Below are 24,238 nucleotides of genomic sequence, written 5' to 3'. Positions count from 1 at the left end.
GGATCGCGCAGATTTTACAAGCAGGTGTACGTGTGTGCGGGCGTGTGCAGATTTGTATTTATGACCAGAGGAGATGTGTGTTAGACACAGCTACTGATGAATTACCTCACTTCTGATTGCTTACATCACAAATCATCCCCATATTATAACCCTTCTCGTGCAAATAAGTGGCACTGTGTGTGTGTGTGTGTGTGAGGAAGCAAGTGCGAGAGAGGGCATGAATACATGCGTCTACAAAATAATGCAAGCTGTTATTTACATATAGACAAAATGTACACTGTGAGTTCATATATGTAGCCCATGTATATTATCTTTGTCTGTGTGTGTGTGTTATGAATGAAAGAGTGTGTGTGTGTGCGTGTGTGTGGTAACCCTGTATCGCTGGCGAGCTCATTTCTCTCAGAAATCAAAGTTAAATGGGTCATCTATCATGAGAATATGTGACTGGGACACTTGTCTCTGCCACGCATGTGTGCGTGTGTGTGTGCGCAAATATGCACACAAATGCAAGGTGTGTGGTGCAAGGGCAGCAGATGTGTGCTTTTGCAGCTGTGTGCACCCTCCTGCGTGTCTGTGTGTGTGTGTGTGTGTATGCGTGTACAGTATGTGGCGGCCACTTGTCTTTGCCTGTTCCATGATTAATGGTTTACATTGGGCTGTTCAGCCATGCATGTTTCTTGGTTTATCGTTTTATGCTGTCTCCAATTAAAGCTCCATAACTTGAGTGATGGCTTCACGCCAGTGTCCGTCAATAGAGGCCATCAGCGACCTTATGCATTCAGGATATGGAAGCCACACACTAACTAATATCCTCTTGTGTCGGAGCCAGTGGGCAGTCCGTGTGTGTGAATATGCAGATGTATGCGTGTGTGCGTGGGGTAAAGTGATAAATATCGATTTTAACTGATCTAGCCAATAACCCTCTCAAGTAAATCTAGTTTAACTTCTTAAAATCGTAGCTTAAAACAAATGAAATGAATTGTCAGAGGGATAAAATAATACCACTTCTTTAATTTAATCAATATCAATCATCAAGTCAGTTAATCGTCCTGAACAAGTGGAATCTTCTCATCGTTCTTTCTTTCTTGAAAGTCTTTATGCAGGAATAACTAGCGTAATTCATGCAGTGTATCTTTGTGTCACCGTGAGCGTGTGGAGGCCTGTCTGTGTCAGGAAACTGGTAGGTGATACATACATCTGGACACGTGAGCTCGCTCATGTGTGCACCACGCGATCATGCACGCGCGACGCAATATCATTTCACGCAATATTATTTCTCATATAGCCGTAATGACATTAGGCCGATATGTTGATTATACTGTCGGCAAACAGCAGCCTGCTGATTGGGTTAGCATATTACCTTATATCACATCTCTCCATTCATCCCTTTGTTTTTTTTTTATTGCCCTCATTTTTCCAAATCACTTCCCACTTCCCCAGTTTCCTGGGCGAGGTTCCAGGCTATGCAAGCAGGTGATGTGGAGTAATATGATGATGGCAAGGCACAACAATGCACGAAAGGAAAAGCTAGAAACGTGAAAGCAGCAGCTGTTGTTGTTGTTACATGTCTGAATGGAAGACAAAGCCTAGTTGTGGGGTAGCGACGTGTTAACTTATGTGCAAATGCAAGGGGTTAATAAATATTTAATCACGCTGACAAATACACAAATGTGTGTGTGATGATTTCTGGTCAGCATGTGTTTTGAATAAAGGATAGAGAATAAAGTGTGTGCAGAAAAATAGGGTGTGATTTAGTGAAGACCTCGAGTAAGTATGGGGGTAGGGAGGCAGAAGGCAGAGAGATATTTCAGACTGGGCTACTCAAATTGTGAGAGAGAATGAGATTTCATTTGCAGCTGGGACATTGAGTGATGGCACCCGTGGTGTGTGTCTGTCTGTGTGTTTGGTGTGGCTGCACACACCAAATGTTATATATAGGTATATATGTATATATGTGTTGTACAAACTGCAGGGCTGCTCTCAGGACTGCTTGTGTACTTCTTCTCTGTGTGTCTATTACCTTTTAAACATTGGCCTATAAGTGGTGCAGCTCAGCAGCAAAAATCCAAATCACGAGGAAACACACAGCAGCAGTATAGATTCACCTCTCGCCTCCTTCTCCCTGGCCAACGTGTACACACAAACAATCATATACACTCAAACATCACTATTAACTAGCAGGAAACAAACACTACACAAAACGCCACGGGCAATATTTATGGTACAAACAGAGACTATTGGGCACGAGCATGTCTAACTGTCAAGATAGGAAATTTCACCGCAAATTACCAACGGTGTTATTCGATATTTGCACCGCATGTGCAGGTAATGATTTAGCCATGCGTAGTGTACAGTAGGACACACAGGCAGTAAATGGAAACAAGATAGCAATAACAATAACTCACATCAGCCATCCCTAATATATAGGCTGCTACACCATGTCACGGATATATGACACTTGAAGAGAAATGAACTGTGGTTATCTGGAAATTAAAAAAAGGGGGACTGATTTAATATTCAGCAGTGGCTGAAGGGGCTGGGGGAAGGGAAAGAAGGTGGACCTATGGATGGGGGGGTGGGATGAAGACGGAGGAAATTAATCAGTGGTATCATCTCCATGGGAGTTTAGCTAACCACCGACCTCAGCGCTTTATCAGCCTATGAGGGAGCTTCTGCTGTCGCTGCTGCCATAACAAACCAAACCCACCAAATCACCGTGCGGACACAGACACACACCGATCACACATTAGACTTACTGGCCCATCACCTTGAGACAAGCTGTGTCATCAATAGTCCCACTCTGCTGTGTTTGTGTGTGTTTTGTGTGTAGACTCAAGTAGGATTTATGCTTGTATGTACACTAGATGTAATCTCAGTGCATACTATCAATCCATATGCATATAGGCAGTATCATTCAGTCAATTAACCCTAACCCTATTAGAAATTGTATAATTGACCAAATGACACTTAATGACAGCAGTCATAGACATTCATAAAGACTGCTTCCTGTTTATGACAGATGTCATGGCATGGTTATGATGGTGTCGTGCCACTCTTATATACACCTCTTTCAAAGTGGTATCATCATATTAAAGGAGACATATAATGCACATTTTCAGGTTCATCATTTTATATTGGGCTACGACCAGAATAGGTTTACATGCTTTATTGGTTAACAAATGCATCCATTTTCTCATACTGTCCAGTACAGCGTGACTGCATTCTCTCTAGCTGAGACGCTCTGATTTAGCTCCTGTCTCTTTACGCCTCATAGATAGATAGATAGATAGATAGATAGATATTAGTAGGTCTCCTTTAACAATCTAAGTGTTCGTGAGATTTTGTCTTATTATGAGGATAACTCTCTACAATATTGCTCATAATTTATTCTCTGTCAATTTTCATAATGGAGGATTTGCGTGAAGACTACACACAAGCAAAAGAGTGACAAATGCCGTCAAATGCAGTTTTGACCAAACTATACAACAGCTAATATATACCACTGACTGCGTTCCAGGCTGAGGCCAAAGTAGCGTCTTTGTGTAAACATAAATGCAGGCTTCAAACTTTTTTTATGCTACATGTTCCAAATTGTAACACACATGAATGAAGAATATTCAAATCTTCCAAGCAACTCAAAAGTTATATGTCTTTGAGAAGCTTTTGCTGACCTTAAAGGTTGACTTCTGGCTTTCTGTGCAAAGATAAATAATAAAAATATTTATAAGCTTTATAACACTTTTCATAAGAAGGTTACAAGGTGCTTCACAAAAAAGATTTTATTTAAATTTTAACTGTTCTTTCATAGCCCTTCAATCAGTTTTTCCACCCACACATTGAGCACTCTTTCAATTATACAAATTACCATTGCTGCTAGAGCCTATTGAGCTGTACTTTTAATTCAAAGGCACATTGGCCCATTGAGGCACAAGCACTGACAGACATGCACACACAAACACACAACTACACGCCACTTGATCTGCATATCATTATACATTTGATCGCATGCCAAGGTTTCGCTGAGAAAGACATCAGAGTCAAATGGAGCGAACATGTACACAACACCTGTAGGATTTGTGTGTGTGTGTGTGTGTGTGTGTGTGTGTGTGTGTGTGTGTGCGACCGTGTGAGAGGCAGCTGTGAAATCTGCACCTGTTTAATTGAATTAGCCTTGTTAATGTATTCACACTGGCTGCCAAAAAAGCTTGGATTTAACGAGCTCGTTAGACCAATTAGTTAATTAATTGTCTGTATAGCGGCGGCTTCCCAAAGAGCTGCGTCTTCATTATCTGATGGCTGCTGCCTGTTGGATCATTGAATGAGAGCTGATAATGCATTGCTGTCACACTGCACTCATGACTGTGTGTGTGTGTGTGTGTGTGCTTATGTGTCTCCACAAATGTCGCATATTTCTATGTCTATGTGTGTGTATATACAGTATGTATGGTTTGTTTGGGTGCAAAGCATTCATGCACAGGCATTCATGTGCAGGTGCGTGCATGAATGCTTGTGAAGCTATATGCATTTGTCTTTGTGTGTGTGTGTGTGTGTGTGTGTGTGTGGGGGGGGGGGGGGGGGGGGGGGATACTCAGAATATAGCGGCCAATATCAGTGTGCATATTGCAGTGAAAGGTTATGTGGGGGCCGTCACTCCCACAGGTAAAGACAGAGCAGTCCTCCTAGCCACTTTCTAATCTCTCTTTTATTAGAAGTTAATATCTTGCCTGCTCTTTCTCACTCCACACTCCCACCTGCTTAGAAATGGCCCTGCTCCATCTTTTTAATTCAATTATATTAGCCACCCTCACTCTCTCTCTGTCTCTCTCTCTCTCTCTCTCTCTCTCTCTCCCCCTCCCTCTCTCTCTCTCCCTCTCTCTCTCTCTCTCTCTCTGCCCATAACTCTGCAACTCACACTCACAGTCTCTCTTTTTTCTTCTGTCTCTTCCCATCTCACCCCTCCTTCCTTTGTCCTCAAATGTTCCATTTCTATTCGTAATCCTAGATGGAGGATAGACTTTGGTCAATCAAGGATTTGCGCGAGCCACTCTCCTTTTCTCCTCTCCTCCACCTTGGTGGCAAAAACATGTGATGGCTAGGAGGAGAGAATAAAAGGATCGGAGACAGGAGGAGGCGAAGGCGAAGGAGGCGGGGGGCAGGAGTTAAGGGGAAGACCCCAGGGGTGAAACTTTAATTGCTAAAGTAATGAGACTTGATCAGATTGAGGTTTCTCTCTCAATAGGGACTCTACTAATATGAAAGTCCAAGGCTTAAGCTCTAATTTGAAATAAAATCACAAATCTGATATTCTTTCTTCAGGACTTCCAGCCAAGGTCCTATACTCCCCCACTGGAGAATTAAGACTTTACACAGACCACATGGGAATCTTTAATCATCTCTGATGGTGGCAGATTTGGAGATGAGAAAAATCACTGTGATGTATTAATTATGTAACAATATTATGGAGTTCTGAAAGTCAGTGCCGTAAAGTCCTTGGGCTATAGGAGGGATTTTGACAGACATTGTGATCTTTAACCAGCTGCATCATGGGTAGATAACAGTGACCATATCCTGAGTGAGATTGTGGAAAATACAATATACTGTTTTTATTATATGAGTAGAATACTAGGCTCATGGGAAAATAGAACATATGATATGATTTTTGAGATTGCTATATATATGGACCAGTAAGTAAAATAATTGCTTATGTTTTATATGTTTGTTTAATGTGACTTCTATTACCTGATCATGCCAGATCACAATTGTTAAAAGTTACATATTTGGGGTTATAACTATTTGATCTTTAAGAACTGAGATAAGAGATCATTTGGAGATGATCACAGCCCCGAATATACCGTGGGTGATAAAACTCACTCTTAAGAAATAACAAAATATTGTAAGTTCACTAGCTTCTCACATTGTTGGTTATCTTACATTGCTCTACATGTTACCATGGGAGGATCCAGGTCACCATTGTAACAATATTCACACACTGCTGCATCAGCCATTAAATCATTAGCTTTCTTTTGCACTCACTTGCATTTGTAAGACAAATCTAGCTACAGCACACAACTTTAACTAAGATGATACTAAATAATCAGTATGTTTAATATATATTACATTGTTCTCTTGTAATATTACATTACTTATTACTTATTCACTGCTGCTTGTGCTCATCTTTACATGTAGTTGAATTTTATCATGTTCTTACCAACCTAGGTAATTTAGCAATCCTGATTTTTGACACCTTAAAGTCACCATGAAATGGCTAATAGAATGCTAGTTGATTCGGCATGGTGACATGTTTCCTGTAAACAGGAATGTGCGTTGTACAGTAATCTGTGAGGTTCGGTCCCTAGCAACACACTCCTAATTTCCTCTAATTATACATCCATGGCAGCATCATAAAATAAAGAAAGCTTCTATTGGATGAAAAAAGGATCATACTCCCCCGAGTGCAGGATAAGTCATCAAAGATGTGTTAGGCCTGCTAACGAGTTAAATAGACTGTCCTTAACCTGCTCTAACAAGTCTCTCTTCACATGACAAAATTAATATAGTTCTACTGAAGTACCAAGAAGAAGTTGAGAATAGATTTGTTAAAATGGACTCAGGGCGGCAGAATGAATGTATGCATCTGACCTCGCAACTACCTTAGATTTCATTTCTTTTTTTTTATGTACATCCTCAAGTATATGCTTTGCACATTTATTAAAATATATGGAAATGGATTGACGGTGGTAATTACAGAAGATTTCTCTGCAATATTTAGATATACTATATACGCCATAATGTCTAGTGCATATTAAACATCCTAGCATGAATTGTAGTCAGAAGTAAGTACAGTAAGACAGTTACAGTAGCTACATTTGAGGAGAAATCATTGCTCTAACTTATATTAACATTGGTAGTAATAACATTTAAAATGTTAAAAAAAAAAGTGCCCTTTTGCTTCATAATCGTTTCTCACCTGAAATCCCTCTCGCACTATAAATGGGTTACCACAAAGAAGACTTTGTCTTATGTAATATGTTGAACTTGGCTGAAGCGCCTGGAATTCACACATTATTGTCGCAGTTTTGTAAAACTTATTTTATTTCCCAATAGTCACACTAAAATTGGTGGAATATCCAGATAAAAGAGTCATTTTAATTCAGTGTCGCAATACCGGCTGCCCCATTGCTTATAATTGTTACCATCCATTAGACATGCTGTAGATGAGTTAACTGCGCAAAAGACCATCTTTAGCTCACTTTTACAATAGGTTGGGTGAAATATGTATTGGAGAGTCTGGAGAGCTATCTGAAGGAGGCAGAGGTGGGCTATGTAAGTGCCAAGTCCAAAACCAGGATCTGCTGTTAGAGGAGGTGACGGGAGAGACTGAGAGAGATAAGAAGTTAAGAAGAATGCTGTGCCGACAGTACCCACTGTGTGTGTGTGTGTGTGTGTGTGTGTGTGTGTGTGTGTGTGTGTGTGTGTGTGTGTGTGTGTGTGAGTGTGTGTGTGTGTGTGTGTCTGTGTGCGTGGGAGTCTTTATTGTGTGTGGTTATGTTTTCATGTGGTCTCCCTGTCTCATAAATCTTAAAATCGTCCAGTCTGACATGCAAGGCTGTGTACTTGTGTAGTGTGTATGCGTGTGTATATGTAAATGTGATTGCGAGTTTTGTTTGTGTGTGTGTTGACTGTCTGTGGAGCCTCCTTACTAATCTAACACAGGGCTCATTTAACACAGTGCTAATGAATAGGGGCTTTGATTTGGCGAGGGGCTCTGAACCACAGGCCCACACACACTCACATTCATGCATGGGGTGAGGAGTTCAACCACTGTCTGCTTCCTTAGACATAATCAGTCCCCTTCCCCCAATAATCACTCCAAGCACTAATTTCTGTACAGTAACACACGGGAACTTTAGTTTCAATCTATGTTACTGAAAAACAATGATGCCGTAGATTCATTTTTGAGCTTGATGATAAACATGAAGGTGTGCAAGTACAATGTGATGCTCTTTTTTCCTGATGGTACTTCAAAGTGTGTACATCTCATTCATCTAAAATGCATGTACGACGCTTTCATATAGTAACTAGAAACCATAACCGTCACCAAGGCTCAACGGTCTCCTTTAATTCTATCCTGAGAGACAAAGAAAATGTCTGAAAACACTCGCAATGTTAAAGAAAGTGAGAAAAAAATCCTGGATTTGTGCCTTTTTCGTGTCTATTCTAGACCCACAATAGTCTCCTCCATCCAAGTTTTGTGGAAATCTGTTCGGTAGTTTTTGTGTAATCATTCTGACCAACCAACCAAAGAACTAAACAACCAACCAACAGTCAGACACAGGTTAAAACATGACCATCTTGGCAAAGGTAACAACACTTTTACTAATCTGTTGGGCAGCAAGATCAAGACGTTGGCTAGGTTTAGTTTATCAAAGATGTTAGCAAAGCAATACAGCACATTAAACAAGCAGAGCAGAAACGTCAGATCGGACCACCGCGTGTAATTATACCTCTTTGAACGTCACGGTCACGGCTGAAAATGACAACAGAAATAAACAAGTGTGCTGATTCCACATATGTCCTTAATGTTACAGGCATAATATAAAAAGCTACTACTATTTTGGGATGACACTAACATTAAACTGCTATCTTGACAATTATTTAGTCTCGTTGAAAGTATCTGATCTCTTTAGTGCAATCTGCGATGAAAAACTCATAGTAGCGTGAACAGGTGTGTCTGAATATACTACTTTTGATGGCCCTTTTGGTGTCTGAATCGATGCAAGGCAAGTAAAACCCTAAGGTGCAGGTAGTAGTATAGCTGTATTTGTGTATGTGTGGTAAAGACTGTTCTGTTGTCCATCTGTGTGTGTGTGTGTTAGATGAAAGAGCGAGAAGAGCGTGTGAGGCACCTGGACCAGAATGTGGTTGGTTTGCGAGCCACACAGGACCATCTGAAGAGAACCTTGGCTGTAAAGGAGAAACACACACAACAGCTGGTCCAAGACAACGCACAGCTTAAAGAAAGCCTGGCTTCACTGCAGAGTAAAGTAGGTAACACACACACACACACACAACCACGCACACACAGAAGGGGAGCTCTTCTTAAATAAGGAACAGAATTGGGCAACCTTCTCTAAATCAAATCCAGTCAGGTACATCGGGGAATTCTCCTCATTTTTTACTTCCTTCACAGTTAATCATCCGTCCTTCTTCCCCTCCTCCTCTGCCTTCCCTCGCTCGCCCTCTCTCCATATTTAATAACTCATCGCCACCATCTTAGCTCCGCAGAGGGTTGGCTCATTGTACAATAAAAAACCGTGTTCATGTGAATATCACTTAGCCAAGAGAGGGGCGCTAGAGTGGGGGAGGGGTTAACTGTTATTTTGTTTCCTTCTTTAATCCATTCATTATTTTTCCTTGTATCATTCTTTCTTTCTTTCTTTTCTTTCTTTCTGTCTTTCCCTTTCTCTCTCATGTCCCTTGTCCAGTCTCACCCTCACCCCAATGAGAACCAATGGGTAATGTATGGGAACATTAAAGAGTCATACGCATGATGAATGGAATGGCCTTTAGGTTTCTCTCATTGTCCTTTTCCTCTCTTTCTTGTAATTCTCTCTCTCTCTCTCTCCCTGTGTCTTACTCCCGCTGTATTTCTTTCTCTCTCCTTCACTTCCCCCCCCTCCTCTCACCCCTCTAGGTATTTCAGAGTGGCGCGTGGCATTGATGTGTTTTAGACTTAAATAACCCATTTACTGTGTTCTTGACCAAAACGAGTCATTTATTTCTAGTGTTTTAGTGGCGCGGGTGCCAACTAAACAAAGTGTATTCAACATAAAAGTGCTTTAGTCACTTGACTTCGGGAACTCTCTTAGATGTCGACTTCATGCCCTTACTTTTCAAACACTAAATTAATTTATCTGTTATCTTACTGACATCATTGTTGAATTCTTAAGGTGGCAGCAGTTTAAGTGTGATCATTTGAACACACTTGTGTGCTATGCTGGTACACACTTTGCATATTTAAAGTGCCACAGGTTTGAGTGGGGTTCAGAGTAGTCTGTTTTACCTTCTCTTTTACTGATAGAAAGGTTGTTTAGACAGAATCAAGTATTTTGCCACTGCAAATTGTTACCTGATACAGTAAATACTGTTACAGTTCCACAGTACACGATTGAGTTGAAATTGATTGGACACAATTAAACATGAGCCCACATACAGTCTAGTACAGACTAGATGCACTGAATGATAATACCGTTATTGATACTTTTACGGACTATGTATAATTAGATTTTTCCAGTATAGCCTGACGCTTTGTTGGTCAGTCAATATTGTCAGTCAGAATTGGCTGCTGACAGATATTTCAGTTGTACACACCTGTAGAACAGTGCAGTAGCACAGTCAAACATCCAGATTGAGGAGGTTGCAAACCTGGAGGTAGTTTCTGGACATTTTTTTTGTCCTGTCACAGTTTTCCTCACTGTAGGCTATTTTTTCTCACTGCAATATCTAAGTCCTGCAGCTCAGTGGAAACAGAACAATCATGGCTAGAAGTGGGGGAGACCTCAAAAATGTACTTTTTGCATTATCACATTTGCCCACAAGTGTTACCTATGTATACTGGGAAAAATTGGGGCTCCACATGCCATACATATTTAACTATTTACATTTCTACAAGCTGTACAAACAGTTTCTGTTGCTGGCTCCTCCTTCTTCAGTCCAGTCAACTTTTGCGGAAATGTTGTTACGTGACCCTAGGTCTCAGCATCATTGAGGGCTTCCCAGTTGCACTGAAGAGTGCAAAAACTTTGATTTTTTTGAGAGGACAGCTTTAAATACAACAGGAAACCAGATGAGAGAGAGGGTGGAGAGGGTGACATGCAGCAAAGGGCCACTGCAGCGAGGAAACAGCCTCTGTACATGGGGCACACACTCTACCAACTGAGCTACTGTGGCTCCCCAAGGGTGCAAAATGTAATGTTTATTTTACATAATCTGGGTAGAGCAATGCCTTCATTTTTGTTGAAATTTAAAATGCGACATGTAGAATTAAGTGTTTTTCATGCAAGGTCAGTATTTTTAGCTAAGATTTGATTATTTTTCCTGATGGAAACCTTCATAGCACATGATTTGTTGAAGGACCGTCTGAAAATGAAAAAAATCAGTTTTTTATCTTTTTTTTATCATAATGGTGTAAATCACATTTCTTTTTATGGAAAACGTTGAGGTTGCCATGAGGTTCATTAAAGAAATGTGGTGTTTTCCAAGGACCCATGTGAATGAAAGCATATTGTTTACCTTGTCTGATTGGGGTCAGATCCCAAGGTTCAAGAAGCACTAGTCTACAGTTAGTGTTACCTACAACTTTATGACATGTAGTCAAGCAGTTTTATTGGTCCTGAGTCTAAGCAGTAACTGCAGGGTTCCCCAGCCTGGCACAAAGCCTTTATGATTTCCTTTTCACTGCTATGGAGACAGAGCAGGGGCAAACATCCCTAAACTATACTTTCTTCTTCTGTTTGTATCTTGTTGATTCTCCACCTCAGCTCTCTCTACAGCTTTCTGCCTGCATTTGACTGTGACTCTCTCAGCCTTACTCCACTTATTCTTCTTTCTATCTCTAATCACCCTCAGTTACAAATGAGTGAGTGCACGTTGAGTGACATCAGTGAATCCCTGGATCAGACCAACACCATTCTGAACACGGAAAGACAGCAGAGGCAGCAGATCCAGGAGCAGCTGCACAATGCCAACAAAGAAATGGAGCATCTGCAGAAGGAACTGACCCACACGCGTCACACCACTGAAAAGAAGGTGATTGATTTCTTCCTCAAGGTCTTCATTCTAATATTAAATGATATACATTCTTTCAAAACTTTGCAATGTTATTGTAATAGTTAAGTGGGACAACACATGTGACTTCCCTGTTGTTGTATTGTTGATACACTATCTGCGAGTTTGCTTGCTCGCAAGGTCATGAAACATTTTCTACATAGAGTGGACAATGTCAGAAAAAAAAATGTTAAACTGAAAACACGCAATTTCTACAGGATGGAGATGAAATATAATATTCACTTTAATGTAATGCATTGTCTTTTCCCACAATGGGGCTGATAAGAAGGGTCGCACAGGTGAGGGATTCATTTAAATATTCAATTTTCAAATGTAATATTCTCTGTGACAGGCATTGTCTATTTCTACAATGGGGCTGATAATAAGGTTTTAGATAATGGGTAATGGGATGTTCTGATATTTAGAGCCTTATTAAAAACACACACTTTTGACGAAGACAGACTTGCCAAAAATTTTGATCATTCCGCTAAAATGGGATTTTTTTATTTTCCCAGCTAGGACTAGAGTGACACAAAACAAATGCACATGTTCATATGCTGTATTGCTTTTTAGACCTTCTATCCTCTGCCCTTTTTGCCACGTATCAAAAGCTTATGTTATTGCTCAGTGGTTTGTATTTAACCTTCAATTAACCAGCTTGGAAAGATACTTTTCATGAAGCCATTGGTGAAATTTCAAGGGCTTGGATATATAAAAAGGAGAAGCAACACATGAGGTTTAGTCCTTTTCACTGGCAAGCCTCTTCACTGACAATACTCATTGCAGAATGTTTTTAGGGTTAGGGTTAAGGTCAGGATTTCGGTTGCTATCATTGAGGGTGTTGTTGGAACAGTCTCCCAGTTTGTAGAGTGCACATTAAAAAGATTACATCCTTTAAAACTCATATATGAGAGTCAATGAGTTTTAGTAAAATTACACATTTTGATAAAAAATTATAGAGCATATTTTTGACCTTCTTTATTTCACTGGAGTGAGTGTTAATTCAGTCGTCATCCTGCATATCGGGAGCGAGCTGTTGCATCAGGATTTCACAGGTCTTGTAGGATAAGCTGTTGGCAAATATTGTAGAACTGTGTAAGATTAACTGTATGTGCACATGTGTATCATGTGTACATGAAGTTGTGTATGATGATGCCAAGGGATGGATCATCATACTCTGTACAGGGATCTGGTTTCTGCTTCACATCTGGCCCTGTTTTATGCACTGAAACTGTTTTTTCTCTGATCTATTACAAGCTCCTCTCTCTCTCTCTCTCTCTCTCTCTCTCTCTCTCTCTCTCTCTCTCTCTCTCTCTCTCTCACACACACACACACACACACACACACACACACACACACACACACACACATACCCACACATGGGCGCACACATTTACAGCTTTGCATTCACTCTTGCACACTTCAGTCCATCATTGTATGGACAGTGGTAGCAGTAGGTGTGTGTAAAAGAGAGCGAGTGTGCCTGCTCCCACTTGAATGTAAGCGAAACCGAGAGAACTTTGTGATAAGTATTTTCTTCTGCAGCCCTAAATGTCCTAACATTAGCACAGCTGAACAAATACTGTCAACACTCTCTCCTTCGTCTGAAATGTACTCTGATTCACACTCTCCCCCTCTCACTTAGACTCTGTCGCTCAGAAGAATAGGAAAGCCATTTGCCTTTTCTGTAGAGGGAAAGCAGTCCACTCACTTTTTTCACATGTCTAATTCTCTGAAACTGCTGGGACGTAAGATGAAGTAGAGGAGAGGAAGCACTGGTCTGACTTGAGTCGGGAGGGTTATAGAGGTCAGACTACTTGACCACTCGACGGCTATATCTGTCTATATCTGTGAGAGTCTATTTAACAATGCTCTTCTAATCAGTGGGAAATTGGTTTCTCCAAAAAGGCTCAGATAGGAAAGAAGCCTGCATTTTACATGAACAATGGTACATTCAAATTGTTATCCTACATCATTTTATTATGATGTAGTGTGTACTCTACTGCTGGAAGTATTGTGAAATTTCATAAATCAATGAAATAATCAAAGTTTTTCAATTTATTTCAATCATTAACATTTGAAATAATCCTTGACTAAACACTGATTTTTATATTCAGAACACATCTCCAGCTCAGTTATGATCAGCTGTTGATTCTTTTGGTAGAACACATCAAAAATGAAAGAGGAAGTTCCCTAAATAAAAGCAGATGTTTGCATGTTTTTTCCCCAAAAAATAACATTTTAAGCACAAAATCCTTCTTAATGTCTTTTTAATCCCTTATCCTTTATTTATCTGTATCCCTTTTAACTTGTTCTCCATCTCTATTAGTAGTTCCCTCCATCTCACCAACACACAGCGCACACATCATCATCATGCAAATGGCCAGATGTTGCTTTAGTTTTAACATGTGGTTAAAGTGTTATACTGGCTCAGACTCCCCCCACTGAGAAACTTGAAAGTAGTGAAGCCATTAACATGACAAGGGGCTTTGTCTCAGAGATGATCTGCTTCGTATTCTCAGAACCAAAAGTCACATGTGCAGTTCTCTTGAGGCTCCGTTTTTGAAGTTTCAGGTCATGGATGTACACCGGAGGGGGCGCGCGGGAGAAGAGGGGGGAACGAGTTAGACAGATGGATGGATTTAGTGTGAGAAGCATGGAAAAATGTAGAGGGGTTGTAGGTTGTAGGGAGGAAGGAAAGTTGAGATAAGGGGAGACACCTTTTGATCCGGTGGGAAGAGCTGTCAACTCACAACAGACTGGGCCGTGGCCATTATATTTGGAACAGTTGTTGCCATGAAATTTGGCCATTGCATCTTAGTTATGTTCGGACAGGATAAACAGCTTCTTCACTTCACTTCTTCTTTATTACTGTACTACCTAATATTAATGAATGTACCCTTACTGTAAAGTGTTACCATTTTGTTTTAACAGGGTAGCTTGTGTTACTCATTTTCAGTGCCGTGTGCTTGAATTCAGTTGAATTGTTCATTGCGTGTTGTCCAATTATTTGATTCATTGTAAACATGGTGTGTCTCCAGCTTCTCCCCTGGGGCTTCAGTGTAAAAAGAATGCACTCATGGTTCTTCTATAAAGCGCATTAGGGTAAAAAAATTCAAAATGCATATTATCTAAAACGGACAAGGGTGCCTGGGTGGGAGTGAGAAGGCATAGAAGATTGAAAGGATGATGGAAAGCATGGTACAGTGGAAGGTAAGCAGCATTGTGTGAAGGTTGTTCAAGCCTTCAAGGTTGGACTTGGACAAACATTGGTCCTGCTCACAATGCTTTACAACCGTCAGAATAGCTTACTGATTTTTCTCTCTCCCTGCTTTCTCTCTTGATCTCGCTTATTGCTCATTTCTTCTCTTGCCTTGCCACTTCTGCCTTTCATCCCCCCCTCCCCTCGTCGCCAACCCCACCCACCCCCAACTGTTCAAATATTATTTCTCCCCCTCCTGTCGTCCTCTCCCCCCTTTTTTTCCCTCCCTCTCTTTATCTTGTCATTGCCTGTCAGTAGGGATTCTATCTGCGCTGAGTGTGTTGTGTGCGTGCGTATCTGTGAACACATTGAGACTGAGATACACTTAAGAGCTCATTGATTTAAAAATACCTTCGATATTGGAGGTCCCCTCCTGCAGATTCGTTCAGAAGCTTATCACACACACACGTAGACATCCACGTAGAGATATGCATAAACCAAAGATCCACTCCAAAGTTTCTCCTTAAACTTTGTGATTGACCTAGTTAGTGTGTCGTTTTGACAAGTTGTCTGTTTTGACACGACATCCTCCGGTGTTTATCAACATCCATTCTGCCTATCACACGCTCACATTGGGAATTCACGCACACACACATGCACACTCAAAGATAAATCAAGCTAAGATTTAAAAAAAAAAAAAATTGGCAGGAAGTAAGTGTTGTGTTTGCTATGGGTAAGTGGAATGACTTGCATTTGTAACAACAATGACTGCTCTGGTCATTTTTTTCTTTTGTCTGAGGTCCATTGAAATGCAAAACACAACCTGTATTATTCCTGTCCAAGGTTCCAGCTCTTTGCCACCTCTGTGAGTGCTTACATGAGCACTCATTTGTGATTTAGCTGCTATGTGCATGGCAGTGTGCATGCAGTGTTCTTTTTTTTCTTTCTCCCTCCCCTTGCCGTAGCTCAGGTTTAGTGTGTTTAGCGAGCCTGGACCGCTGACAGCCAGAGGTGAGAGGTCAAAGAGCCAAGTTAACTCCATCAATCCCCCTGGACAGTTACAAACGAGCCCTCAACTCTGGTCAAAACAATCCCTGGATCATGCAGGACGGACTGGAGGTGGGGAGGGAGGGAGAGAGCGAGTGTTTGGCTCGGGCTGTTATGTGTTGGTATAAAACGAAAGTGGAAACTACGTCCAAATCAGAAGTGTATACTGGTGATACATTTTCATTATTAATCATTATTATCTTTAAACATTGTGGAGTAAGACAAGGCTGTGGTCTTATCCCCATGTTATTCAAGATATCCAGAAAATGAACTCAACTGTATAACAGTCCATTGTCCTGGTACCTTGTTCTCCTTTCAACTCCTAAAAGCTTTAAAAAAATAAATAAATGAAACTAAGCATCAAATTTAATTGTAAGACATGAGTGCTTTCAAAAATATCCCAAAAAACTCAAGAAACCAGCACATAATAGCAGATACCTGGCCATTTTGACTGACCCCAAACAGACGAAAAGCTTTACAAGATACAGACTCGGTAAACACAAACAGATGAGATAAAAAAAAAAAAGAAAGTCCAAAAACATTTCCCAAAACACACACATGAAAGCATGTGCAGATGCACACACTCACACGCACTGATTTGGCATAGAATTGAAGTGGGTAATTAGGGGAGGTCACCAAGGAAACAGACAAACACAAGCAATTTTCAGACATACTGTATACTCACAAGATACATAAACAACCCTTTCTCTGTATGTGCCGTCATCCACCCACCACCACCATTACCTAAAACACAAATATGAAAACAAGACTGGAATATTTTATCTCAAGTTTTGTAAACAGCGACCTAAGTTCCCCTGTTTCCTGAGATACAGTTTGATTGTTTTGGGAGATATGACCCTTAACATAATGTTACTTTGTCAAAAAAAATGTGCCGTGTCCGACATCCTTCAAGCAGGAGAAATCTGTTTTTGTTTTCCAGATTCAGAAGAGGGAGATTAAGATGTGCACACTGGTGAGGGAGCTCACAGAGAGTAAGAAGAAGCACTCTGAATGTCAGAACGAGGTAAAAACAAAAAGAAATTTAAACAAAAACAACAACATCTTCATTATTCACAAAACAGATTATTTTTAATGCTCATGATTCATATTAATGTTAACTGTGTTAAAAGGTTGATACCTGATTCCACTATCAAATAAATGTAGCTTTTGTTCCATTTATTAAAATGGAAATTGAATCAGAATTAATTGAATTAGACTTTTCATGTATTGTGTATTAGATTATGTTGCGGGAATGTTGAGGTTTTGGGATGCTAGAATTAATATCATTTTATTACTCTTGTTGATTATGATGTTATTTATTTTTGTATATTTTTTGTTGTGGGTGTTTTGAAGAACTCAGAGATTATAGTGCTGATTGAGTGGCTTCATTGTACCGCATATTTTCCAGTTGCTCCGTAGAGAGACGGCTTCGGAGAAACTGTGCGAGGAAAGGGATGAGCTGAGAGCCAAGATGGAGGACCGGGGCAGAGAATGTGTCCACCTCAACCAGACCAAAGAGAGGCTGGAGGCAGATTTGGCTCTGAGCCATGAGAAGCTCCACACCTTGCACCTGGAGGTCCATGTCTCTCTGTCTCTGTGTGCATGTGCTCATGTATTTGTGTGTGTTTGCATGCATGCGTAGGTCAGAGCTATGCAGCCAAATCTTACATTGTTAACCCAATATTCAACCAAACGCACGCACATTATGGGCTCAGATTCCAGCACATGCAATTTATTATTTATTTTCTTCAAGTGTATTTTCTGTGTGTAGGTTCGAAGCAGAGATCAATTAATTCTGCAGTTAAGAGCCGAAATGAAGACAGCTGAACAAAAGCATGAAAAGACACAGGAACAGGTGTGGTGGCTTGTTTGTGTCTGTATGTTGATATGCTATTTTCCTATGGATAGTCACTTATACTATATCTGTTTTCTGATTATCTGTTCATGATTTGAGTGTATTTTCAGGTTATAATGTTGTAGTTTTAAAAGATTTGTGTCCAGCTTATAAAATATCATACTGGTTTAATATCGTAAATTTAAGGTCTCCCAGCTATGTTCCGTGAAAAATAGTTTTGGTTTTTCAGATTTGTTTCTGTTTTTTGGGATTTAAATTTGTCTCAGGGCTTAAATTCAATTGTAGGTAGCACTACAACGATTTCAAACCTGCCTTACTATTTTTTGTTTTTTCCTTTCATATGCCGAGGCTAGGTTGAATGAGCACCCTTGTGTCTTTTTTTTTTTTCCAACGATGACCTGTTTTACACCCACAGAGTTGCACACATCCACTCGAGGGAAGTGCCCAAACCAGCAGCAGTCTTCTACTGTTGGCTGCTGAGCAGCTCCATTAGAGCAGTGGGAGGCGTAGCACCTTGCTCAAAGGCTCCTCGAAAGTTGGAGCTAAGGAAAAGGGGAATCGTTACTCATTCATGTCTGCTTGTGCCCACATTTTCCCAGCTGGTCCTGAGACTAAACTGGGAAACTCTCTGACTCAAGCCCGATTCCCTTCACTTTTAGGCTACTGCCGCCCCCTCGCTGTCTTTTCTGTCTGTCTGTGTGCACGCTCTGTGTTCCTACATAAAGTTATTCCATTTCCGTCCCTCTCAGTTTTCCTCACTTTCTGTTTCTTCTTGCTTAGGTGGCAGCACTGGAGGGTGAGGTAAGACACTTGAAACACAAGGTCACAAGGCACCAGGAAGAGGCCTGTCAGTTGAACGAGAAGGTCAGAGATATCGAACGGCTTAAAGACCAGAAGGAGAAAGAACAACTGCAGCTACATGGTCAGCTCTGTATTAGTCAGCAACAGGTAAGGACACATTTTTACCTCTCCTCTTCACCTGCGCTCATCTCCACCTCCCTTGCAGGTGAAATCTCTGGTGAAATCTCAGTTGAACTCTGACCTGGAAGCTGTCAAACAGGCTCGAGAGACTGATGCAGAGCGTCTTGCTTCACAGCCGACTGAATTCTGAGCTCAGACAAATGCAGAGCAGCCTGAAGGATTGAGAGTCAGAGGTCGAGAAGCTCAAGGACAATTTAAGTCAGCAGAATATAGCCGCAGAGAAGTCTTTTGCTTGCTCAGTTGTCAATCAATTGAGCCGCGATACTACAGCGAAACAATCTACGGTGCTAATCTAGTGGACGGCATAAAAAGAAAAATGGTGTGCATTTATCCGTCTGAGAGCAAGTGATCTAAATCACAGCAGACAATCAAGTAGTCAGTCCTCTGCCAGGAACAACAAACTGACCCGTTTCTGGCAGACAAGCTTTTCTTTGCAGTCAACTTACATAGATTCCCGTCTACATCATCTGAATTAACAAACAAGACAAGATGACCCCTCTGTTTGTCAACCTCTCACATCCAATTGGACCCAAACACGAGTACGGAGAGGGAAAGATAGATCAAGAGAATAAAAAAACAAAAGAAGAGTAGAATAAAGTTATTATCAACCAAGGGTCAACTTGGGTAGTCATGTGACAGCCATGAATGCTCAAACGGCAGGCCAAATTAGGGTCAAAGCGATTTGTCTTCCATCATATTTAATGATGGTTGTTTGTTTCCCCAAAGCACAAGCTCCTGATTATGGTCACAAGAAAGCCGTGGTGTTCCCATTAAGCCTCGTTATAAGGCCTTTCATCCTGCGACAGAAAGAAACGCTTAATCCACTATTAGTGTATGGATTGTAGGGTAGTAAATGCATTAAAAAAAAAAAAAAAAATTATAAGCATTTATTATAGGTTAAGTTGGCATATGACAACTAACTTCATGTTGTGTCTGTGACTTTAAATCTGTTACCTTGCATAACCTTGGGTAAAACATTCGCCATCACACTCTGAGTAAAATCAAGTGTACATGGGCTGAGTCAATGGTTTTAAACAGTCCACACACACACCTACACAGGTTGTTCAGTTTTTGACTCGAGAGCAGGGAATGAAAGTTGATGGTGCTCCTCCATCCTCTCCTCTCCTCTGGTTTATGTCTCTTTCTTCCTTTGCATGAGCAAGTTCTCTACTCAGTCATGCTGCCTCCTACCCAGCGTTAGTCCTTGATGGGCCCAGCTAATCCCTGGTTAAACCAAGCTGCAGCGAACCGCTGAAATCTAACTAGTTGGCTGTCATTAGTTGTAAACCCTCGTGTTCTGATCCAGATTACAGCGGGATTAATGTGGATGAACTCAGGCTGAGTGTTAGAGCGGGTTTAACTTTCTCAACCTCTCTGCTTGAAAGGTGAGCTACGGTAGGATTCCTTGTGTAACACCGGGATTAAGCTTGGTTTCACTTCCTTGGTTCCCTTTTCATTATGAGCGAGGTTACTGTAGAGCAGCATGATATGTTACACCATTACACCAAACTAGCATCAATTTCAGTATTTTCAGGAACATTTAGTCACGATGAAGCATAATTTCAAGTATCCTGTTTCACTGTTAGATTTTATGGCATTATAATGATGATGATGATGATGATGTAATAGTTTCAGTTTATTTATCCTTCTTCATGTGCGCATACAATAAGTTCCGGCAGTTACTTGCAACCGTCCTTGCATTCACTTACTCCTTGGATAGACTTCTTTCCCGAGTTAGGGGAGTTAGTCAGTGTATTCATGAGCTTTTCTCAAGGTTATATTAATAACTTTTTTATGTAGACGAATCATTTAAAAGAACAGAGCTCGTGGAAAGGGGCAGAACTACAGTTTGAAACTTTATATTACATTATATTATTATTAAGTGATTTTGTCCCAGAATTGTTCCTACACCAGCACATTCTCTAAAACCATTTAAATATAGCATTACCTGACCTGTTATCAGGGTTAACACCAATACATTTTTCTAAACCAGGTCACTCTACATGGACAGCAACTAATGGTTAAACCTACAAACACATTAGAAATGACTCATGAGCACAAATTTGATATTCAATATGTTAATTAATGTTTATAATCATCATTCAAACTACTACTACTACTACTGTGTTTCTGTGCGTCTGATGTTGAAGTCAGCAAATCGTGTCCAAAGTTTTTCGCTTACTTTTTGAGTTTTTGTTTTGAATTGAGGCAGCGTTCAAATTTTTCGGATTATTTCAACACCACATAAATGCACTAATATATAAACAGTAACACTCTACACTTTAACAGTTGGCAGCTGTTCAGTAAATTTTCTCTAGAGCACCTACAGTATACAGTACACGAGCGAGTCCAAGTGTTACTCTCCTTTAAAAAAGCAGCACTTCGGTCACTCTACTAAACCTTCAGGCTACGGCTGTTCCACTTAAATAAAACACAACAGTTTATTCCCATCAACGTTGGCTCTTCATTTGACTGCATTTGCTTTCAGGTCGAGACATTTGAAGGGAAGCTTAAGAAGCAGGAGGTTGAGATGGAACTTCTTCATCAGCAGCTTGAAGGAGCCAAGGAGGAGCTGAAAGATGCCAGTTTGCAAGCCCAGAGGCAGAACGAAACTGCAGCCATTTTTAAACAAAAGTACACAGCAGCTATAGAGAAGGTGCATAGGGTGCAAGGGCAGGTGGAGGTTTTGGAAGAGGAACTACGGTTCTCACAGCAACAGGTAGATCTTAGTTTACAGTAATATAGTATATTGGCATTATGGGCTGTTACTTGCTTTGAGATTTCATCAGCTTTAATCCTTTTCTACATACCTTATTCAGCTAAGAGATTCCCAATCAGCAACTCATTTGGTGAAGGAAGAGCTAGCTGAGCTGGCGCAGCGGTACCAGGAAAAGGTCAGCCAATGGGAGAATTCACAGGAGGCTCTCGACCAGATGACGGACGAGCTCCAGGCCAATCAGAATCTACTCTGGGAGAGTCAGCAAAAAGCAGACCACCTTAAAGGCCTGATAGGATCCATGCAGGAGCAGGTGGACACACACAAACAGCAGGTCAGGACAAGAACGGACACACTACAGTATGTAGACAGAATACATACGCGCAGGCATAAATACACGTAATGCCTCGCAGCTAGTTTGTCATGTCAGAATTGATTTTGCACAGCTACTTTGTTGTTGTTGGCAGTGCTGGGTCAGGGATGTGTGAGCTGACCAATCAGAGCGGACTGGGTATTCAGGAGGGTGGTCCTTAAAAAGACAGGAGCTAAAAGAGAGCGTTTCAGACAGAGGGGGAACAAAGTGCTGCAGCTGTAGACAGTATGAGAAAAATTATGTGTTTTTTGAGCATTAAAGCATGTAAACCTCTTCTAGTAGTAACCCAAAATATAATTATAACCCTGAAAATGTACATAATATGTCTCTTTAAAACACCTGGAACTGTGTGCTTCATTATACAGACTAATTCCTTGTAATATTTCCATGTATCAATCAACGAAGCTGCTTGGGAGAATAAGAAATGAATGTTGTTACAATCTTTATGGCGGTGTATTTTTTCAGGATAAAGTTTTCATGTGACCTCAAGACGAGGAAGTTCCCAACAAGAAAAATCGGCTTACGTGCATCAGTGTCGAGGGCGTCTTCGTGTTCTTGTGTGCGCTACCAGGTGCTCGCCAGCTCCACTAATGTGTGAGCTCGTGCATGGGTCTATTTTTGTGTGTGCATGAGTCATTGTACACATGTATGTGTGTGCGTGTGTGTGTGTACAAGTGTGGGTTTGTGCACGTGTGCACTGGCGTGTGTCACTTAATCTTTTCTCCTTTTTCTTTCTGTTTTATATTTACTACGTCAGGCAACAAATGAATCATCTTTATTACGGAGAAATTTAATTTGGATGAACTTAACTGCTGCCGCCAAGGTCAGACGGGCAGAATGTCATTTTAATCCAATCAACTTTAATCTGTTGGTTATAAAAGAGTTAGGCTGTTGAAGAATGGCTGTATCTCAGGCCCTTTATTACACTGGCTAATGACTTTGATTGTGAGGCGCCTATCAAGAGGTTAAGAGTTCTTATGGAGCTTCACGTCCTGCTAATTCTCTACCTTGTGCCACTGTTGGGCTCATCTGACCTGAAAATCACTAATGTCCCCATTCCCTGTTTATAAGAAAATCTAAATTGAAAAATAAAAGTGAAATACTTTTTAGATTTTAAAGAATGAATATAAAATCAATGTACAGGTTATAGCATGAGAAAAATAAGTGGAAACTTACACAATAGCTTGAATATAGTATCTTAATGCTATCTTTTTTCTGGTTCATTTGTATTCTGACTACGGAATATTTCACTGTAACATAAAGATGAATACAAGAAGTCAAATTTCTCTCCTTTCCTACAAAGTCACTACTTTTGAATTAGTTACGTAATTTGCCTATATAAAGGAGAGCAGCTAATAGACTAAGATTAAGGGTAGTGATACATTCTGCCATACATTTAGGAAACACAATGAGCTACATGGTCTTTAATTAAGTGACCAATGCTAAGTTCTTGAGGTGCTACTGCCTTTTGTACTTTCTGACTTCACTTGTTAATGTGATGCTAGCTGTGTTGGAGTTTGTCAGCTGTGCTTGGAACATCGAGGACAAGCCTCTCTGTGCTCTGCGATGCAACAAATCAATTCACATAATGAGTGTAATGTATAATGATGTGGTTCCTTAAGGGCACATCAGTGTCATTGTCATTTTTTATTAAACCAAAACGCATATAATCTGTTGAAATGCAATTCATTTCAAGCTTGTCCCCTTTTGTGGCTTTGCTTTTTTAAGAGTATTTTTTTCTGTTTTAAATCAGCTGTTGTTTGGAATTTGGTTGTTACATTTTCAGTGTATCATTGACTGATATTATTCTATGAAAATGCTGAAAATGTTATCTATTTTTCTTCTCTCTTTCTACCTTTTTCACTTGCTCTCTACTCGTAGAAACTTGTGCTGGAGTGTGACCTACACTTGTATCAACAGAGTCATTCTCGTTCTGACGAGGAGTATCACAGTCTGCTGAGACACAGACAACAGCTGCAGAGGGTGAGATTTCTACTGTTCTGCACATTGAGGTTACACATTACAGATAACACTTTGTGCATATCATGCTGATATTCACTGTATATCTCATAGACTACTAACAGATGCAGTCAGATAGAAGAATCAGACTACTTACATTCAAAAAGGGCAGAGGTACATCTGAATAAAGAGTTATACTTACTTGAAGGTAGTTTCACCTTTAACACAAAATTGAAGCTACATTCCTGCACCTACATATTTTTTAATCGTGTGTGTGTG

The 24,238-nt window shown here is 40.5% G+C and overlaps 1 protein-coding gene across 5 annotated transcripts in view; it reads left to right on the top strand.

The window, feature by feature from the left end:
- The window catches only part of LOC311249393 (uncharacterized protein), a 96,957-nt gene that overhangs the window by 39,209 nt on the left and 33,510 nt on the right, over window positions 1-24,238 (top strand). For 4 of the 5 annotated variants that reach the window (XM_084340399.1, XM_084340401.1, XM_084340402.1 and 1 more), the window contains 9 exons: window positions 8,877-9,044; window positions 11,629-11,808; window positions 17,016-17,099; window positions 17,484-17,651; window positions 17,847-17,930; window positions 18,711-18,878; window positions 21,400-21,630; window positions 21,731-21,961; window positions 23,882-23,983. In XM_084340399.1, the coding sequence (XP_084196525.1) occupies window positions 8,877-9,044; window positions 11,629-11,808; window positions 17,016-17,099; window positions 17,484-17,651; window positions 17,847-17,930; window positions 18,711-18,878; window positions 21,400-21,630; window positions 21,731-21,961; window positions 23,882-23,983 (1,416 nt within the window). The remainder of the gene's footprint in view (window positions 1-8,876; window positions 9,045-11,628; window positions 11,809-17,015; window positions 17,100-17,483; window positions 17,652-17,846; window positions 17,931-18,710; window positions 18,879-21,399; window positions 21,631-21,730; window positions 21,962-23,881; window positions 23,984-24,238) is intronic. The other variant, XM_084340400.1, reaches the window with a different exon arrangement.

This window comes from Pagrus pagrus (genome assembly GCF_965226575.1).
Source record: "Pagrus pagrus genome assembly, chromosome: 20".
Lineage (NCBI taxonomy): Eukaryota > Metazoa > Chordata > Actinopteri > Spariformes > Sparidae > Pagrus > Pagrus pagrus.
This window is presented reverse-complemented; position numbering and strand designations above follow the sequence as displayed.